Source organism: Capra hircus, chromosome 3, assembly GCF_001704415.2.
Source record: "Capra hircus breed San Clemente chromosome 3, ASM170441v1, whole genome shotgun sequence".
In the NCBI taxonomy this organism is placed as follows: Eukaryota; Metazoa; Chordata; class Mammalia; order Artiodactyla; family Bovidae; genus Capra; species Capra hircus.
The window spans coordinates 85,452,217-85,472,432 of NC_030810.1; the positions used below are offsets into that span (position 1 = coordinate 85,452,217).

The 20,216-nt window shown below is 39.6% G+C and overlaps 1 protein-coding gene across 1 annotated transcript in view; it reads right to left on the reverse strand.

Moving 5' to 3' along the window:
• SLC25A24 (solute carrier family 25 member 24) overlaps positions 11,821–20,216 on the reverse strand; it is a 58,883-nt gene continuing 50,487 nt past the window's right edge. Inside the window, exons 9-10 of the mRNA XM_018045838.1 lie at positions 15,348–15,498; positions 11,821–13,894 (exon numbers count right to left, since the gene is read on the reverse strand). Coding sequence (XP_017901327.1) covers positions 13,710–13,894; positions 15,348–15,498 — 336 coding nt within the window. The 3' untranslated portion in view covers positions 11,821–13,709. The remainder of the gene's footprint in view (positions 13,895–15,347; positions 15,499–20,216) is intronic.

Consider the following 20,216-nt stretch of genomic DNA (forward strand, 5'->3'; position numbering starts at 1 on the left):
TGTCAACCCCCGCACTGCTCTGTGCGCCCATCTCCTGCTTTCCCCTTGCTCTGCTCTGACTCCGCGACCCTGACGTCCTCAACTCCCTCTCCAGTATCCGCAATTCCTTTCTGGTCTGTGCGTTCACGGCACCTACTCAATTAACCAAGCTATCTGCTGTCTTGGTGCTTACATCAGGGACATCAATACCAGAGGAAATCAAGTGTGGGAGGACAGGGTTTTCTTATCTTCTTCCTCTTCTTGCCCAAGCGGCCTTCATGGAGGGAAAGCTCTCCGCCCCTCCTCAGGCCTCACCTTCCCTGGCATCCGAGGCTGCCCATGTCTCAGATTTTCCTCCAGTCTCACTGCCTCTCCTTCTCATCACCTGGACTGCTTCCTCTTCATCTCTCTGAACTCTTACTAGAGGCTTCAGTCTTCAGCCCTTGTCTTCTCCTCCTTATCTGTCCTCATTTCTGTAACTATCTGATCTGGCTTTAAATACCACCAGGATGCTGATGACTCCCGAAAGTCTAAGTCTGTGTCCCCTGAATTCCAGATATGCCTTCTTGAATTTTACCTTGGATATCTCATAGGAATCTCAAATGTCAAATGCTCCAAATCCAATTCTCCACCTTCCCACCCAGTCCGCCTCTTGGTGTGAACATACTCTTCCCATCTCAATAAAAGGCAACTTCACTGTCCTATGTTTCTTGGTTCAAAAACTTAGTCATCCTGTACTCAACAACTACTTTTAAACCCCTATCTTATCTGTCAACAAATCCAGTCAGCCCTCTGTCCCGTTCTCCTCTGTGTAGGAGGCTGGAGAACATTACTCTTTACCCATAGGTCTCTCATCTCAATTAATAACGTCCTTTATACGCAGTCATCAGAAGGAAACCAGTCTGCAGTGGTTCTCAGACTTGACTGCGCTCTGGAATCATCGAGAATGGGGGAGGGATGAGGCTTTAAAAAACACTGGTGCCTGTGTTTCACCTCCAGGGATTCTCATTTAATTGGTCTGGGGGGTATGGCCCTAGACTTTTAAATACCACTCCCTGGCCCTCCTACCCAGCCGAGTTTTAAGGCTTAAAGAGAGAGCGAGGGAGAGAGACCTGGTGAAAATCATTAGTACTAATCAAGTACTATTTAATTTAATTGTACTATTTTATTATTTAAATGTCAAGTAGATTTCAGAATCAGTGTCATACTAAAAACAATATTCCCCAAGTAAAATAAATAATAATAATAAAAACTGGGAATCTATATCAATATGTTCTATTCTTCTTGAACAAGCCTTGTGGCAATCATTTATAATCTTTTCTTTCTCATTTTTTTGTAAGAATCTGTTTTATTAGTTCTAAACCCTGATCATTTGAAGAGAAAATTTAACCCTTGGCTAAAAATTGATCGGAATATCACCAGGTCTCAGCTCCAGATTCTTTCTGCGTTTCCTTTTCAAGCACCGACATTTTTTCAAATTTTGAGGGAAATGAGCTGAAAAACTCATCTCAATTCTAGGCAGGGTGAAAGACTAACAATTTAACAAGGCCAGTTTTATTACCTTGATTTTCTTTTTCAATTCTCAAGCACTTTCCTCCAAAGCCATTAGGTTGTGCAGTGACCAGCTTGCAGTTTTTTAGTAAATTAACAAACAGGGAGAAAGTGATAACTGAGAATTTTAAAAATCATAGGGAAAAACAGCTCAAAGAGTGGTAGGTGAGAGGAAGGAGGCAGGAAGAGGCAAAGGAGGTGGGGCCAGTACTTTTCAGTTCCTGTTATCAGTGGGATATGGGAAACAGGTGAGCAGCTGGTGGACGCTGTGAAGGGGGCCCATCATCACATCAGAACTGAGTATTTCTGCTCCGCATCCTAATCTCTGTTTTTCTCTGGTCAAAATTTATGTTTGTTAGGGTCTGTGCAATAAAGTGTCTGCAGTTATATTTCCCCTAAGAAATTCCCTATGGATGTCAGAACTGTATATTGAACAAATGTTTATATTTATATAGTTGCATACCATTGAAATACAAATTTAGCATTAAAAAACTCCTGTTTACTAGAATTGAAGGATACTTTAGATTAATCCAATAATACAGATTGAATTGTCTAATGGTAATATTAAATCCTTCCCATGATGCTAATTATTCCAGAGATTTATCAGAGCAAGCTTGTCTTAATCTGAAACCTAAACTGTATTTCTTTTAAAATACATCAACCAAAGGGCAATTAAGGAAAACAGCTTCTTGTTTAAAAACAAACAAAACCACCCAAAGGAGAATGGGGCAAAACTCAAATCTGTGGTGCATTTTACTTGTTTGTTTTATTTTATTTTTATACTTATGTTAACTCCCTTGTACTTCAAACTTGAATTATGAATACACTTCTTGAAATATTTTAAGCAAATGAAAAAATATTCATCACACTATGAAAACAAATGTTCCAAACTATCTTCTAAGGTCACAATTTTCATACTGGAACATTTAAATATAACTGTGTATGAGAAGTAATGCTGTTTTTTTTTTCAATCGCTTCTAATTTGACTTGCAAAACATGGAATTTTTCTATTTTTGAAAAATTGCCTAAAAAAAAGTAAACAAGCCTTTCTCTTCAATGCTACACATAAATGAACTTCTTTGTCACCTTCTCTCCTGGAATGGTAACAAACCGAACCTACCTCCCCTCCTTTAAACAAGGCAATGATGGTTTGTGCAGGAAATTCAAATGTGGCCTGAAGCAGCTCAGTGATTTTCCAGTTGCAGGCAAAGGGAGAGAAAGCTGAGAGGCTCCAGGTACCTGCAGGTCTGCAGAGCTGGGAGAAGTCTGCCACCCGGTGGAGAATTGAGGCCATTACACTTATTATTATATCATGGAATGGTATAATACTGTAATAGTTTGGTGCTGGGACTTTTGGGGCATCAAGAATGGCTTCCCTGGGGTCTCAGGTGGCAAAGAATCTGCCTGCAGTGCAGGAGACCCGGGTTCTATCCTTGGGTAGGGAAGATCCCCTGGAGAAGGGAATGGCTACCCATTCCAGTATTTTTGCCCTGAAAATTCCATGAACAGAGGAGCCTGGCAGGCTACAGTCCACGGGGTCACAAAGAGTCGCACACGAATGAGCAACTAATACACACACGAACTGCTTCTACAGCGTCCTGGGTCATAGGTTCCATTGGACACATGGTGTACTATTAGGAGAATGCCAACAAGACGCAATATGCAAACCCCAGACACAAAATGTTCCTTCCTGTAAACGACAACTACACAGCAGTTCCCTCTACAAGCACATAAAGTAGTGCCTTTAGGTAAAGTACTGAGTGTTTTAAATATTTAACAAATCCCACCTAATTTCTACAGCGATTATTAACTGTGTGACTTTTCCTCGGGATCTGCTGTCTTCCACGAAACCAGTCCCTGGGGCCAAAAAGGTTGGAGACCATTGCTCTCTAAGATGATTTTCAGACACCACCCCATCCTGCAGTCTCCTGCCTCTCAACTTCTGATTGTATTTGCTTTCTCAGTCACATAGTCCTGTACTAAGTCCTGGGAATTCAGGTTAGTTTTAAAAGTGCAATTATGTGACTGCACAGTATTTTTCACTGCATGCCTAGTGTTCACTGTAAGTTCCTTTTTATTCAGTCTTCCTCATTTGTCCTGAAGTTTCTGTCTTTCAGGGTTCTTGCATTTTTGCCTCTATTTCCTAATGATGTTTTTCCTTAACCTCTTTGACTCATCAGGGATCAGGGGTTCTGTTGAGACCCCTTTCTCCTGCATAGAGTTTCTCTGCAGCGCCTTCCATGGTGATGCTCCAATCTGGAGTCCTTCTCTCTGTGTCTGTGGCCAGCCTCAGACTCCCTGACGCTGCTTTCCCTGGTTGGATCCACTGTTGACAATATCCTGTTCTTTTTTGCCTGGTATATTTACTCCCTTACTTGGTTATATCCTAAGAAAGAATGTGTGGGAAGTAAACTTCCTTTCACTTTGGAAATTTATTGTTCTCCTCTTCAGTTTAGTGAACAGTTGTATTGCTTTAGATTTTCAATTATCATTTTCCTACTTTTTAGGGATACAGCTGCAAAGTCTGATGCATTTTGGTTCTGTTCCTTTGCAGATGGAGGTGTTTCCTTCTCCATTTTGGAACCTATTCAGATCTTTTCTCATTTTCCTTGGTGTTCTGAACTTTGCAATGGCAGGTCTAGGTGTGTGTGTGTGTTTGTATGTGTGTATCGTGCTAGGCATTTGAACTGTGGTGTTGGAGAAGACTCTCGAGAGTCTCTTGGACTGCAAGGAGATCCAACCAATCCATTCGGAAGGAGATCAGCCCTGGGATTTCTTTGGAAGGAATGATGCTAAAGCTGAAACTCCAGGACTTTGGCCACCTCATGCGAAGAGTTGACTCATTGGAAAAGACTCTGATGCTGGGAGGGATTGGGGGCAGGAGGAGAAGGGGACGACAGAGGGTGAGATGGCTGGATGGCATCACGGACTCGATGGACGTGAGTCTGAGTGAACTCCGGGAGTTGGTGATGGACAGGGAGGCCTGGCATGCTGTGATTCATGGGGTCACAAAGAGTCCGACACGACTGAGCAACTGAACTGAACTGATCGTGCTAGGCAGCAGCTACCAAAGAGGCTTCCAAAGGCAGAGGGAGGAAAAGAAATACCCTGGCTTCCCCCTTCCTCTGCCCTCCAGTCTCCTGCCAGTGCCCCCACTGGCCAGCTCGACCTGGGAGCAAGTAGTCATACCCAGGAATATAGAGCAAGGAAGGGGAAGGGCAAGGAATAAATCTGAAGGCAGAAAGGCCCAGGATCAGGACAATTAAGATGACAAAATGCCATACAGAACACAATCTCATTTTGTTTTTTATGGTTTTAAAGGTTATAAAAGTCAAACATACTAGCCGTACAAATTCAAACAATAAGCTGGTCTACATTAAATAGTGAAAGTCTCATGCACAGCCCACCCAGGATACTCCCTGCCCCAGAGAATAACACTGTTTCAATAGAGATCCTTATCTGTGCCTTTCCAAGCTTTATAAACACGTGCACATGTGATATGTACATAACACATGCTATTTCTTTTACAACCCCTTTGCTCAGATCTGTTAGGCTGAGTAAATTCTCAGGTTTTTTTTTGGTCTTCTCTAAGTAGATTAGAAATAATACAGCAATTTTACAGTTTTGATTCAATATCCCAATGAAATATTCTATATAAAATATGTGTATATATAAAATATAATGTGTCTCCATTACTTGGCCTAAGATTTAACAGTATTGCTGAAGTATCCACAATGTCCCCTAAATCATAATCCCCTTCCACCCACCAACAAGCACTAATCTGAATGTTGCTTTTCTTAAAACTATAATTTTAAACTATATATTACCTTAAATACTCTACTGGTAACTCAATGTGCTGAGTTTTTTAAACATATATGAAAGGCGATATACTATAAATATTCTTATGCAACTTGCATTTTTTACTCAAAATTATGGCTTTTGTTAGATTCACACATATTGCTATGAAACTACAAAATATTATCAAGAAAAATTTTTTTTAATTTATAAATGGAGAGAGATACCTTTTTCATGGGTCAGAAAGATGTCACTTCTCCCCAGATTAATCTACAGATTTAAGGTAATGCCAGTTAAATTTCCAACAGGCTTTATTGTACACATTGACAAGCTGATTCCAAAATTCATATGGAAATGCAAAGGACCTAGAGTATCCAAAACAACTTTGAAAAAGAAGAATGAAGTTGGATAATTTACAGTACTTGATTTCAAGACTTACAAAGCCACAGTAATGAAGACAGTGTGGCATTAAAACACACAAGCAGATGAACAAAACAGAACAGGGTCCAGCAATTGACCCACGTATCTATGGATAACCAACTTTCAACAAAGGTACAAAGATGACTCAGTAGATAAACAATAGTCGTTTCAACAAAGCGTACCAGAACCATCGAATATTCATACACAAAAGCTTGAACTTCGATCCACATCTTGCATCATACACAGAAATTAACTCAAAGCTGATCATAGACCTAACTTCAAAATCTTTAAATTACAAAACTTCTAGGAGAAAATGTTCTTAAAATTTTAAGAAAATCTTAAAATCTAAGAAATTTTTCTTGGATATAATACTATGATTCAAAAAGAACAATTGATAAATTGGACTACATCAAAACTAAAAACTGCTCTTCAAAGACATAACTAACAGGAGAGAGAGACAAGCACCAGATTGAGAGAGAATATTTTCAAAGTATATACACTATAAAGGACTTTCTATGCCAGGCTGGATGAATTCCAAACCACAATCAAGTTTGCCGGGAGAAATATCAATAAGCTCAGATATGCAAATGACACCACTCTAACGGCAAATAAGGAACTAAAGAGCCTCTTGATGAAGGTGAAAAAAAAGAGTGAAAAAGCTGGCTTGAAACTCAACATTCAAAAAATGAAGATCATGACATCCGGTCCTATCATTTTTTGGCAAACAGAAGAAGAAAAGTGGACATGGTGACAGATTTTATTTTCTTGGGTTCCAAAGTCACTGTGGATGGGGACTGCAGCCATGAAATTAAAAGATGCTTGCTGCTTGGAAGGAAAGCTATGACAAACCTAGACAGCATATTAAAAAGTAGAGATATCACCTTGCTGACAAAGATCCATAAGGTCAAAGATATGGTTTATCCCGTAGTCATGTATGGATGTGAGAATTGGTCCGCAGAAAAGGCTGAACACCAAAAAATTGATGCTTTAGAACTGTAGTGCTGGAGAAGACTCTTTAGAGTCCCTTGGCCTGCAAGGAGATCAAACTAGTCAATTCTAAAGGAAATCAACCCAGAATATTTATCGAAAGGACTGCTGCTGAAACTGAAGCTCCAATACTTTGGGTACCAGATGTGAAGAACTAACTCATTGGAAAAGACCCTGATGCTGGGAAAGATTGAAGGCAAAAAGAGAAGGCAGTGGCAGAGGATAAGATGGTTGGATGGCATCACTGATTCAATGGACATGAATTTGAGCAAACTCCGGGAAATGGTGAAGGACAGGGAAGCCTGGCATGCTGCAGTCCAAGGGGTCACAAAGAGTCAGACACTACTTTGCAACTGAACAACAACAATGAGCAATTATCATAGTGAAAATAAGGCTGTTGGTTCAAATCTCACCTTAAGCGCATGTCCATAGATCTGTACTGAACCAACCTCTCCAGGTCTTTCTTCCCGCCCTTCTTGACCAAGAGGAACTCCACTGCTGGGTGTTCTGAGAGGGGGAGGGGAATATCTCACCAGCAGTCATCATCTGATTATTAGTTAATTAAGCTGAAACTCCAGTACTTTGGCCACCTCAAGCGAAAAGTTGACTCATTGGAAAAGACTTTGATGCTGGGAGGGATTGGGGGCAGGAGGAGAAGGGGACGACAGAGGATGAGATGGCTGGATGGCATCACTGACTCGATGGACGTGAGTCTGAGTGAGAGTTGGGAGTTGGTGATGGACAGGGAGGCCTGGCGTGCTGCAACTCATGGGGTCACAAAGAGTCGGACACGATTGAGCAACTGAACCGAACTGAACTGTGCCATAAAAAAATAGAAAGAATTTTGGTGAATCGATGTATGTCTCATGATGTTGTCAATCTTTGTGCTGGTTGCTTTGTAAGAACAATCAGGGAATTATTAATGCCTGGTAGAAATAGGAGCATTTCCCATAATCTGGTCAGAATTCCCTAAAACAATAGCTGTACATTTTTACTAGTCAAAGATGACAAATACACAAAAGAGCCAAACTTTCAAACTATAGCAAAATTCTTCAATTGTTTACTTTCTTCTTGCCTTGATATAGTTTTATTATCTTATGGATGATTTTCTCTTATTTGTCCAGGAGGGACATCTTTATAAAGAGTAAAGAGGGAGAAAACAAAATCAGAGGGGGAACAAATCACGAGTGGATGGACTTTAAAGCCCAGCACAGCCTCCTTGTTTTCTTGCAGATCCTTCTACTGCAAGAGCCTCGAGCCCCTGAGTCATTATTATCACCTGTAAGTCTACACTTGCACCCTATCACCCATGTCTTCTGAAGGCTTACACTCATATTCCCTAAATCATCCAGAAACGAAACAGATTTAGAAACAGTTCTAACTCTGAAGAATTTTATCATCCTTTTCCACATTACAATTAATTTTACCCTCTACTTTCCATCACCTCCTAAGCCATTGAAAAGTATCAACTCTGAATTATACTATTGACTTTTCATTCAGGACACTGTTTACTGAACCACCTGGCCATGAAGTTGCATTGCCACTTACCAGTAACATTCTGGGGATATAGAGATTCGGTAGGCAAAGGATGTGTTGTTTCAAGTGAGCAGAGCCCACCACTCTGTGGCACAATGACACTCATTCCTGAGACACAGAGTACAAGGGGTAGGAGGCAGTTAGAGAGCCTACGGTAAAATAACCGAGAGATTAATATATATTCATTTTCCCCTGTATGTTCCCCTTCATCTCATTTCAGACAAGGAATTCAGGCTTTAGTATCACCTCCCCTCAGTGATTTTTAAAAATGGAAAACAGAAGTCACTTTCAATCAGAGGCTCTTCTGTCTTGCAAGTTACCTGCAGATAAGATGCCAGGAGTCCCAGGGGATGAGCAGATAGGTGCCTTTAAGAGCAAAGAGACAAAGGGTCAAACCCAGGGACTTAGAAGGAGATAAAGGTTGGTGGATCCCAAGGTAATGAGAGAATCACATTCAACTCCTCAGCCTTGCAGAATGCAAAGGCCAGACCCCAGGCTCAGATGTCCCATGTCTTACCAACTACTACCATGCCAAGCCCAGCACAGCCTCTGGATCCAAGGGACCATGCAGGCTGCAACAAAGGGCCCCTTAGCAGCAACTGGTGGGGCCAACTGGAGGGCCAAGATCCCAGGTCACTGGCACAACACTGAGTAGTACAGAGCTTCCAGCTGGATTTAAGCTAATTTAAAATAACTTCAGAAATGTCACGTGTTTTTTTTTTTTCACATGTCAGTTGCCACCCCAAGATTCACAAATGGACTCCCTGTGGAGGCTGAGTGATGCATATTTGCGGCTGACACTGATCACAGGTGCTGGGATTGAAGCCAATTCATCCTAAACTCATGGTTGTGACTGCACTGTGTGGAACGGTGTGTAGAGATGAGTGTAAACGCTTCAAAAACACACCGATTAGCAAACACCAAGGATTTGCGATAAGTTTCAGTTTGAAAGAGTACTTTAGAATGCTTTAGAATCCCTGGCCCTCTTTTAAGTGTAACAAAATACCAATCATGTCTTTGGTTGCTATTATCTTCACTTCAAGAAAGTAATTCAAAGCAGGACAATATCAACTAACAAAAAATAAAAGGATTGCTTGCAATATTGTACAGCTTGTACAAATTATAAGCAAATCCTGGGCAGATACAAGGTGGTCAGAGAAGGGAGTGAGCACAACATAGCCATGTGTGTTTGCTAAGTGCTAAGATTCAAGTTCTCTAACTCTTAGAAAACCATCTAGAAAGATTTTAGGGTCTCTAGTTTCTCTTTTTAAAAAATCAAAATCCTCCCTGGAGAGGTAAGGCAGAGAGTAGCCAACAGACCCACCACCTGGGACAGCAGTTGCGGGGAAAATCATTCTGTGTGTGATGGACACGATGGTTACAAGAGTGCAGGTGTTTTCCAGTGATGCTTCCAATAATGAGACTCCTACCCCTAGAGGAAAGACATCTGAAACGTGGTTATGAAGCATCACCATGGAACTGCGGTCACTGCAGTACTGGAAATGCTAAGCCGACTGGCCTCCCTCCAGCCCTCTGTGGCTCCACCACTTACTACTCGCCCTTCTGCTCCCCTCACTCCAGCTACTCTGGCCTCCTGGATGTTCTCCTCCAACCTGGGCCTTTTCCTGCGTTCACTCTGCCTGGAGTGCCCTTCCTGGACAGACATCAGTGTGGCCCATTCCCGTGCCCCCTTCAGCCCTTTACTCAAACAGCACCTTCTGAGCAAGCTCTTCTCTACCTAAAATCACCACCTCAGCCTCAGCCCTGCCTTCTGCACTTACCACCATCTGACATATGACGTATTTTACTTACTTTGTTGTCTGTCTCCACTAGATAATCTCCATTAGGCAAGGTATAAAGTCCTGTTTAGTGCTGTGACCTCAGTCCCAAAAAGTGTCTGGCATACAGTAGGCAGTTAACAAACACTCCTCGAAAGCATCAAAGAGCAGGTGAATGTTGATGGAATAAAAGACAAGGGGCCCCGGCCTGGAGCACTACCGCTTTCCCAGCAAACAGTGCTGCAGTGGCTGTGGCCGGGCATCTGAATATAGGGCTGTGGAGCCCAGTGACAACCAGAGAACAGGCAAATTAGCAGACAAACAAACAAAACAAGCAAAAAGCAAAAACAAAAAAAACACATACACAGAAAGTTGTGAATAGGTGTCTTCAATTGTGGTCAGAGGGCAGCAGCAGGCTCAGACCTAGGCAGCTTGGACCTCGGCACAGCTCTGTCCTGCAAGGAAGCAGGAGGGCAGAGGCTCTGTGCAGGGTGTGCTGTCCCAGACAATGGTCTAAACAAGTTCAGCCTGCTCTGTGCATCTCTCAAGTGGGACATGTGGCAAAGGAGGTGAAGGGGGGTTGTCGGTCACTCCCCTCTACACCTAATTATTCCTTGGTGCTCTTCACAAAACAGAGAAATTCCACGAGAGCAAAAGAACCAGGAATATTCTTATTTGGGGATAGGGAAACCATGCCACGATTTTATACAAGGGACCTGATGTAAAGCTCAAAGTACAAAATAGTCAAAATTACAATGTCTGTTCCAATGAAACTTACCCTCTGGATGGGGATACAAGACAAACAGGTAAGAAAAAAACTGGTGGCATTTTTCTAAGAAAGGGTCCCTGAGAGTCAAAGATGGCTAAGGGGTTTTTCCAGGAGGCTGGGGAGCATTCAGGTTGGAACACAGAATTTCTTTGCAGTCTTATATTTTATCTTTTTAAGCAAAATTTGCTTAATTACTTACCAGTAAACTTACTTGGGGGCTTCCCTGATGGTTCAGACAGTAAAGAAGCTACCTGCAATGCAGGGGACCTGGGTTCGATCCCTGGGTCGGGAAGATCCCCTGGAGAAGGGGATGGCTACCCACTCCAGTATTCTTGCCTGGAGAACTCCATGGACAGAGGAGCCTGGTTGGGTACATTCCATGGGGTTGCAAAGAGTTGGACACAACCGAGCGACTAACACACACACAAACATACCTAGTTTTGTTTCCCACAACTTCAAGACAAACTGATACTCCACCAAGTGCACCAAGAAGACTGTGACTTCAGATTCTCCTTGGCATTGTGATCCCCAGGCAGGTATGTATTAGCTGTTTAGTCATACCAGACTCTTTGTGACCCCATGGACTGCAGCCTGCCAGGCTCCTCTGTCCATGGAATTCTCCAGGCAAGAACACTGGAGTGGGTAGCCATTCCCTTTTCTAGGGAGCTTTCCAACCTAGCAATCAAACCCAGGTCTCCTGCATTGCAGGCAAATTCTTTTACCATCTGAGCCACCAGGGAATCCTGTGACCCCCAAGGGTATCACCCTTATGGGTAAATGCGGAATTTGGACATCACAAAAAACATCATCTTATACCAAAATGTATCACAGATTTAACAATTGTTGCAGCTGTTCAGAAAAGGGCAAAATATTTGGAAAGACTATAATAAGTCTTACCCAATAATACTATAAACATTATTCAAACTGCTGCCAGTGATATAAACTATATAACAGCCATTTTTTTGGTCTCAGTTACACTATTTTTTTTAATGAGGAAACAAGACATTTCAAAAACAAACATATATGTATTTTTAATTATAAATGTAAAGCAAATATGCAGTAATGCCAGAAATAAACTATTCTTGACTCTGGGCTCTTTTCAAAAAATACAAGATTTTTTTCAAAAGATACAAGATACACAGATAAATCACATTCATACCTTACAAATGTTAAATAGAAAACAATTTAAATTCATAATGAACAATGAATTTTTTCAGTAGCCTGAAATTTTACTCATCCTATAATTTTATGAGTGAAAAAAAGAGCTAATATAGTACCTTAATATTATCATTTATGCATTACTCAAAAGTACAAACACCCTGAAGACAGAGTTTCACACTTATTATACGTATTATAAAAACATTGAGATATTTATCAGGCATAACAAATATAATGAAAACTATATGTTAGGATATGTTTCACAAACACAAGTTCAACATTTCTCTTTGGTTTAGAAAACATGAGAGGTAGGTTCAAATAAAGTAAATGCCTACTATGTCACCAGATTTTCATTAAAATGTTGACAATTTATGACAGAAATTGCTAGAAATCAAACTTGAGTTTAAGAATTACACTGAAAAGTGATAAGAATAATTTCAACTACTAAATAGTTGTCTAAGGCCTAATCACACAAATCAGAAAAGACAGTTGATTATAAAAATGGCTTCAGTAAAATAAAATCATGCTCTCGCTCCATTTTAAGTTTTCTAAATCAAAACATGTTCCTAAAACTGGGGGCGAGAGAAAATATGAATGTACTTGTTTATACACTGGGCCTTTCATTTCATTATAGGTCCCAAATATGCAGAATTAATATATACTATTTTTAATACATACTATTCTGCTAGGTTTGCACTGCCCAAGTTGAGAATTGCAGGGTCAAATAAATGGTGAGAGGGTAAAGAGAATGCCATTCACCCATGATCAACCTATTTCATGTAATTAAGAAATTTCAGATAACCAGGAATGGCCTCCAGAAGCCTTCTTGGTGAAAACAGGAGTTTGATTCAAGTAGGAGACAAAGGACAAACAGAAGAGAGGTGATCTTTAGAGACTGATATAAGTAAAGGAGTTTTGTTTCCTGATGCTTTTCAAAACAATGATAATAAACAATCTCTCAAATAAGTTGCCTTGTGTGGGCAATTTACCAGTGATATGCTAATAATCAGTGTGTTGTCCTGAAAACCAAACAATAGTACAAGCAAAATGGAGAAGTGGTCACTGAAATAAATATTATTTTGTCACTCCTCTTTACACAAAAATTATATGAGTGGACTAGGGTATTCACATGCCTTGAAATTCTGCCATTTAACGTTCATTCTTATTCTGCTTAAAGAAAGAATATAAATTCTATACCTATTTGGCTGCTGTAAGGTATGTTTTCATGCAATGATTCTCCATTAATGATCCTACAAGGAAATTTTAAGAAATTCAAAATATATGAACAATTTAAGTTTCCAAGTTTTCTGATCATTTTGTTTTTAAGAAAATGATATTTAAGTATAAAGGAACTGGTATAAACTTGAACCAACCAAAATAAAGATGAAAGATTTAAAATTCTAGCACACAAATTTAGTTCAAGCAAGTACATTTCTTCAGATTTAGGATTCTGGGCAGAGATTGTAGAAAGAACTAATAAGAAAAGATAAACTATAATTTTGTGGCCTTCTCAGGACTGTATGAGCTTATCAAAACTATGATTTTTTTATATATTTCTGAATATATAAAATTGAGTCCAAATGTCTGAAATTATTAATATGCTCTTCCTTTTTGTAAAAAAAATAAATAAATAAAGCTTCTTTTTGCCATAGATTTGCTTCAATTCTAGGAGAAAATGTCACTCTGGAGACAGTTGAAAGTTTCAGTAATCATGCTAAAGCAAAAAATTCAACATGTCATTTCTGAGTTATTCCTAGAGTTTGTTTCATATTTTCATAAACCACATAACTGATGCCTACAGCAGGGAGCACCTTCATAAAGTTTGGGGTGATGCCTCTGTAAAGTCCTGGTAGTCCTTCTTTAGAAATTATTCGTCGAAAGAGCCCAACCATGTTCAGCTGTGGGCTTCTTTCTATCATGGCTAGAAAATTTAAAAAAAAAGAAAAGAAATCAGGCTAATTTAATATTCACACATTTTATTATGACTATATGCAATTATGATTCAGAATGATACTCTAGAATACAATAAACAGATAAAATTTATTCCAAGGGTCCTCAAAAAGTGTCCCTTTATATAATTCTCCCTGGATAGCACCTAAGAGTGAGTGCTCTGGTAAGAATAACAATGGTACTATCACTTTGTGTTAGATGTTGGGTTAATTACTTGATATACCAATCCTCCAAGGTAAGAGTTATTATATCCATTTAGTAAGTAAGGAATCTTAGAAAGATAGAGAAACTTGTCTCAACACACTTAGCCAGCAAGTAGGAGAGCTGACAGCTGATGGTCTTTCTCCTCTGTAAATGGAATGAAAACTGTACAGTGTTGTAAGAATCAGTAACAACTATGTAAATCAGCTGGCATTTGTCAAATTCTCAGTAAATGGAGAGTTTTTATTATTATAGGACCTAACACTTTTGAACTGTGATTCCTCCCCACTGTGACACTGTCTCCTTGGCTTTGATTATACCATGCCTCCTGGATCTCCTGTCATCTCACTAATTGTTCTCTTTGTTCACAATTTGCTGACTAGAATTCGCCTGCTAATCCAGGAGATGCAAGAGATGCAGGTTTGATCCTGGGTTGGGAAGAATCCCCCTGGAGAAGGAAATGGCAACTCACTCCAGTATTCTTGCCTAGAGAATCCCATGGACAGAAGAGTCTGGCGTCCATCCATGGTGTCACAAAGAATCAGATACGACCAAGCACACATGCATGAATGCATTGCATTGCTATATTAAATAGCATGAATTCCGTGCCTCTCTTTTCGTTTCATCCCTAGCCTATCTCATCCACTATCATTTCTTTAAACAGTACGCCCTAAACATCCGCACCTCTATCTGCAACCTCTCTTCCAAGCACCAACCACACATCCCCCAACCAAGCAGTCAATCATTAATTAATTTCCAATGCAGATGATCTGTAAATACAATGTAAAGAGCGGACTGCATGGCACATTCCCATTCTACTTTTTGGAACTTTCTGGAGTTTGGGAGTTTTTCCCCTGAGTATTTTCAATCCACGGTAGGTTGAATCCTCAGATGCAGAGCCCACGAATGGGGACAGCCAACTGTACTCTTAAAACATGCATTCTCAACATAAGCATGAAAATCTTACTCTATCTGTGCAGAAACCACAGATACACATTCAGTATATGCATAGTGTATCTGTGCCATTAAGATTTCATGAAGAAGAACTGATTTAGAAAAGAATTTCTAAAAAGCTTCCCTAGGGAGGCAATAACATAAAAAAATGGTTAAGAAATATTATCTTAAAACCACACTCTGCTGTCTTAGTGGAACTTGAGAGTTCCAGAAGCACGTTATTGATGCTATACTTTTAAAAAAGTGTCCTGCTTTCATTCAAAACTCACCTTGAGCCTGCATGCGTGTTCTCACCAAAGCCAAGGGGTAGCTGGCCAGCTGACCACAGGTACTGGATAAGGCACCACAACCCAGCAACACCATGACTCCAGGGTTCACAGAGTCTTTGGCAAAATTATCTAGCCAATGAGACTTTAGGAGCTGCCAGAGAAACAGAAAAGAAAAATAATAAACAGCTACTTACAACTGCTTGCACTCAACAGGGACATTCCCACAGCAGCTCTCATCCTGGTAGAATCAGCAGGCTACACTTCTGCAACGCTGGGCAACCTGTTCCCAGGAGCAGCAGCCACTGCAGAGGCAGCAGCTCTGTAGAGAAGCAAGGAAGCCACCAGGGATTCAAAATACCAACAACTTGCACTGGGTGCTCCCTTCCTTCTGAGTAAATGTGAGGATCAATCGCATACCAGTGTAGGATCTAAACAATATTTCCTACAGTATCAATGAAAATAACATAATACTATGAAGTACATCTGATTTTTTACTTTATACATATGTTATTTCATTCAGTTCTTCTACAAAAGCTCTACAAAAGGTGGAGCTATTCTTTTGATTTTAGAAATGTGACTCAGTGGAGTGTTTTTTAAACAAGGGTGTAGAATCAAGTGTACTGATCCCCAGGCCACACTTTTTCCCTGTTATCCTGGCTCCCTGTACTTCCATGAGCAGGCCATAATTGAGAGAAACTATATAAAATATATATGCTAATTTACTTTTTAAATAAAAATATCTTAAGTATTAAAATACATGCTAATATATGGGAGAAATCATGCACTACTTTAAATATTTTAATGAAAAATTTAATTGCATACTTGGACCTCACAATTATATAACACAAATAGCTTTATATATTTGGGAGCAAAAATTACATTTAAGCGTTTATTTAATATTCACTTAGTACTATAATATATGACAATAAATAGAGTAGGGTATAAAGATAGCCATGTCTGAACTGCAGAAATAAAAGAAGTGATTGACTAGAAACTAATCAACTGTTTACACTGTGAAGACTAGAACAGGAGGAAAACAGAGAGGAAAACATACTCTTGGAACAATTAAAGTTCTATAAAATATATATGATCTTGCAGTCTTTTCTGTTTATTCCATAATCCATTTTCTTCTCATGCTAAGGGCCATTATCATTCCCTATCTCTCAGGTCACACTATATTTTTAAACTTTTTTACTTATTTATTTTTATTTCTTTCTGTCTGTCTCTCCTTCATTAGCTCTGTACCCCTCAAAATTTTATCACCTTATGAAGATTCTCTGGCAACATCAGGGTCATAACAGGGTCCTGATTCAATAGGACTAGTATCTTTATAAAAAGAAAACACCAGAGAATTCACTCACTCACTCTCTCTCCCTCTGGGAACATGGCAAGAAGACAGCAGTCCGCAAGCCAGTTAGACAGCCTCCCCACAAACCAAATCAGCCAGAACCTTGATCTTAGATTTCTAGCCTCCAGAACTGTGAAAAAGTAATTTCTGTTGTTTAAACCCACCCAGTCTCTGGGGGTTTTTTGTTTTGTTTTTTTGTTTTTTCTGTGTTTTTTTTTTTTTTTTTTTTTTTTTTTTGCCATCCCATACAGCTTGTGAGATCTTAGTTCCCCAATCAGGGATTGAACCTGGGGCCCTGGGCAGTGAGAGCGCAGAGTCCCAACCACTGGAACACCTCAGAATTCTTGGTATCTAGTATTTTGTTATGGCAGTCCAAACAAACTAGCACACTACCCAAAGCAATCTACATATTCAATGCAATCACTATTCAAATTTCAATCATACTATTTGAAGAAATAAAAAAGAAAAATTCTAAAACCCAAATGGAATCTCAAGGGTCCCCAGCTAGCCAAAATAACCTTGAAAAAGAACAAAGTTGGAGGCCTCACACTTCCTGATTTCAATATATACTACAAAGCAACAGTAATCAAAATAGTGCCATGCTGGCATAAAGATGGATACATAGATCAATTGAACAAAATAGAGAGCCCAGAAATAACTTCTCCACATTGGGCAAGACAGTCTCTTCTCAAATGGGAAAACTGGATATCCACAAGCAGAAAAATAAAGTTGGACCCTTATCTTACAACATACACAAAAAACTAACTCAAAATAAATTAAAGGTCTAAATATAAGACATAATAGTATACAATTCCTAGGAGAAAACTCAGGGTAATAAAAGCTTTAGGACATTGGATTTGGCAACAATTTCTTGGATATGATACTAAAAGTACAGGCAACAAAAGCAAAAATAGACAAATGGATTTCATCAACTTAAAAACTTCTGCACAGCAAAGGGAATGAGAGAGAGAAAAAGGCAACCTACGGAATAGGAGAATATATTTGCAAACCATATATCTGATAAGTAGTTAATATCCAAAATATATAAAGAACTTCTAAAACTAAACAACAACAATTTTAAAAACCTAATTAAAAACTGGGCAAAAGACTTGAATAGACATTTCTCCAAAAAAATAAATAGATGGACAACAAGCACATTAAAAGATCCTCAACATCACTCATCATCAGAGAAATGCAGGTCAAAAGCACAATGAGATATTGTTTCACAACTGTTGGGATGGATACTATCAAAAAACCAGAAACTAACAATCATTAGTGAGGATGTAGAAAAGTATACTGTTAATGGGAATGAAAAAGGGTGCAGTGGCCACAGGACTGGAAAAGGTCAGTTTTCATTCCAATACCAAAGAATGGCAATGCCAAAGAATGTTCAAACTACTGCACAGTTGCACTCATCTCACGTGCTAGCAAAGTAATGATCAAAATTCTCCAAGCTAGGCTTCAACAGTACATGAACCAAGAAAATCCCAATGTACAAGCTGGATTTAGAGAAGGCAGAGGAACCAGAGATCAAATTGCCAACATCCATTGGATCATCAAAAAAGCAAGATAATTCCAGAAAAACATCTATTTCTGCTTCATTGACTACAGTAATGCCTTTGACTGTGTGAATCACAACAAATTGTGGAAAATTCTTCAAGAGACGGGAATATCAGACTACTTTAACTGCTTCCTGAGAAATCTATATGCAGGTCAAGAAGCAACAGTTAGAACTGGACATGGAACAATGGACTGGTTCCAAATTGGGAAAGGAGTACATCAAGGCTGTATATTGTCAACCTGCTTATTTAACTTATATGCAGAGTGCATCAATGTGAACTGCTGGGTTGGATGAAGCACAAGCTGGAATCAAGACTGCCAGGAAGAATAGCAATAACCTCAGATATGCAGATGATACCACCCTTATGGCTGAAAGCAAAGAGGAACTAAAGAGCCTCTCAATGAAGGTGAAAGAGGAGAGTGAAAAAGCTGGCTTAAAACTCAACATTCTAAAAACTAAGATCATGGTATCTGGTCCCATCACTTCATGGCAAATAGATGGGGAAACAATGGAAACAGTGACAGACTTTATTTTCTTGGGCTCCAAAATTACTGAAGATGGTGACTGTAGCCATGAAATTAAAAGATGCCTGCTCCTTGGAAGAAAAGCTTTGACCAATCTAGACAGCATATTGAAAAGAAGAGATATTATTTAGCTGACAAAGGTCCATTTAGTCAAAGCTATGGTTTTTCAAGTAGTCATATATGGATGTGAGAGTTGGACCACTAAGAAAGCTGAGTGTGAAAGAATTGGTGCTTTTGAACTGTGGTCTTTTGAACTCTTGAGAGTCCCTTGGAGTGCAAGGAGATCCAACCAGTCAATTTAAGGAAATCAGTCCTAAATATTCATTGGAAGGACTGATGCTGAAGCTGAAACTCCAATACTTTCACCACCTGATGCGAATAACTGACTCACTGGAAAAGACCCTTATTCTGGGAAAGACTGAAGGCAGGAGAAGGGGATAACAAAGGATGAGATTGTTGGATGGCATCACTGACTCCATGGAAATGAGTTTGGGCAAGCTCCAGGAGTTGCTGATGGACAGGGAAGCCTGGTGTGCTGCAGTTCATGGGGTCCCAAAAAGTCAGACAAGACTGAGTGACTGAACTGACAAAAAGCTTAACATGGAATTACTCCATGACCCAGCAATTCTACTGGTAGGTATACACCCAAACGAACTGAAATCGGGGACTTGAAGAGATATTTGTATCCCTTTTTCTCAAAAGGGGAAATTATCTTTGAAATTAATTCAACCCCTCAACAATGGGTGGCATTCCAAGTTCCTCAACCTTGTCAGCAGTTTTTGCCCTTAAGACAAGCTCAGAAGGTAACAAAAACTTGAAACTCAAAAAAGTCCCTGAGAGACTTGGCAAAATCCACAACCCACACTGGGCAGATTCATCTGAGTCCCCCAGTTCAAATTCAAATAGACCATGGTAAGCCTGTTCCTAACATCAAACAATGTCCTTTAAGTCCTGAGGCCTTAGCAAGAATTTAACCAATCGTACATGAATATAAGACATAAGACCTCATAGTTCCCTGCACTAGTCTCTGAAATATACCCATTCTCCCTATTTAAAAATCCCACAAAGAAGAATGGAGATTTGCCCAAGATTTGAGAGCTATTCATAACACTGTCATTAATTGCTATCCAGTTGCCCTTGATTTTCATGCTCTTTTAATGGCAATTCCTACAGAGAGTAGTTTTTCACCATAATTGATCTCTGTAGCACCTTTTTCAGCATCTCTGTGGATTGTGAAAGTCAAATGTTATGTGCTTTCATGTGGGAAGGACAATACACTTGGACATGTCAGAAGTCTAGACTGAAAGCCCTACTTTTTACAGATACTAAAAGCAGATTTAGCATCTGTCATTTTTCCATAAGTGCCCACCCTTTGCAATATATTGATGACCTTCTCATCTTCTCTTCCAAGGAAGCAAGTGAGCAAGTCAGCATCA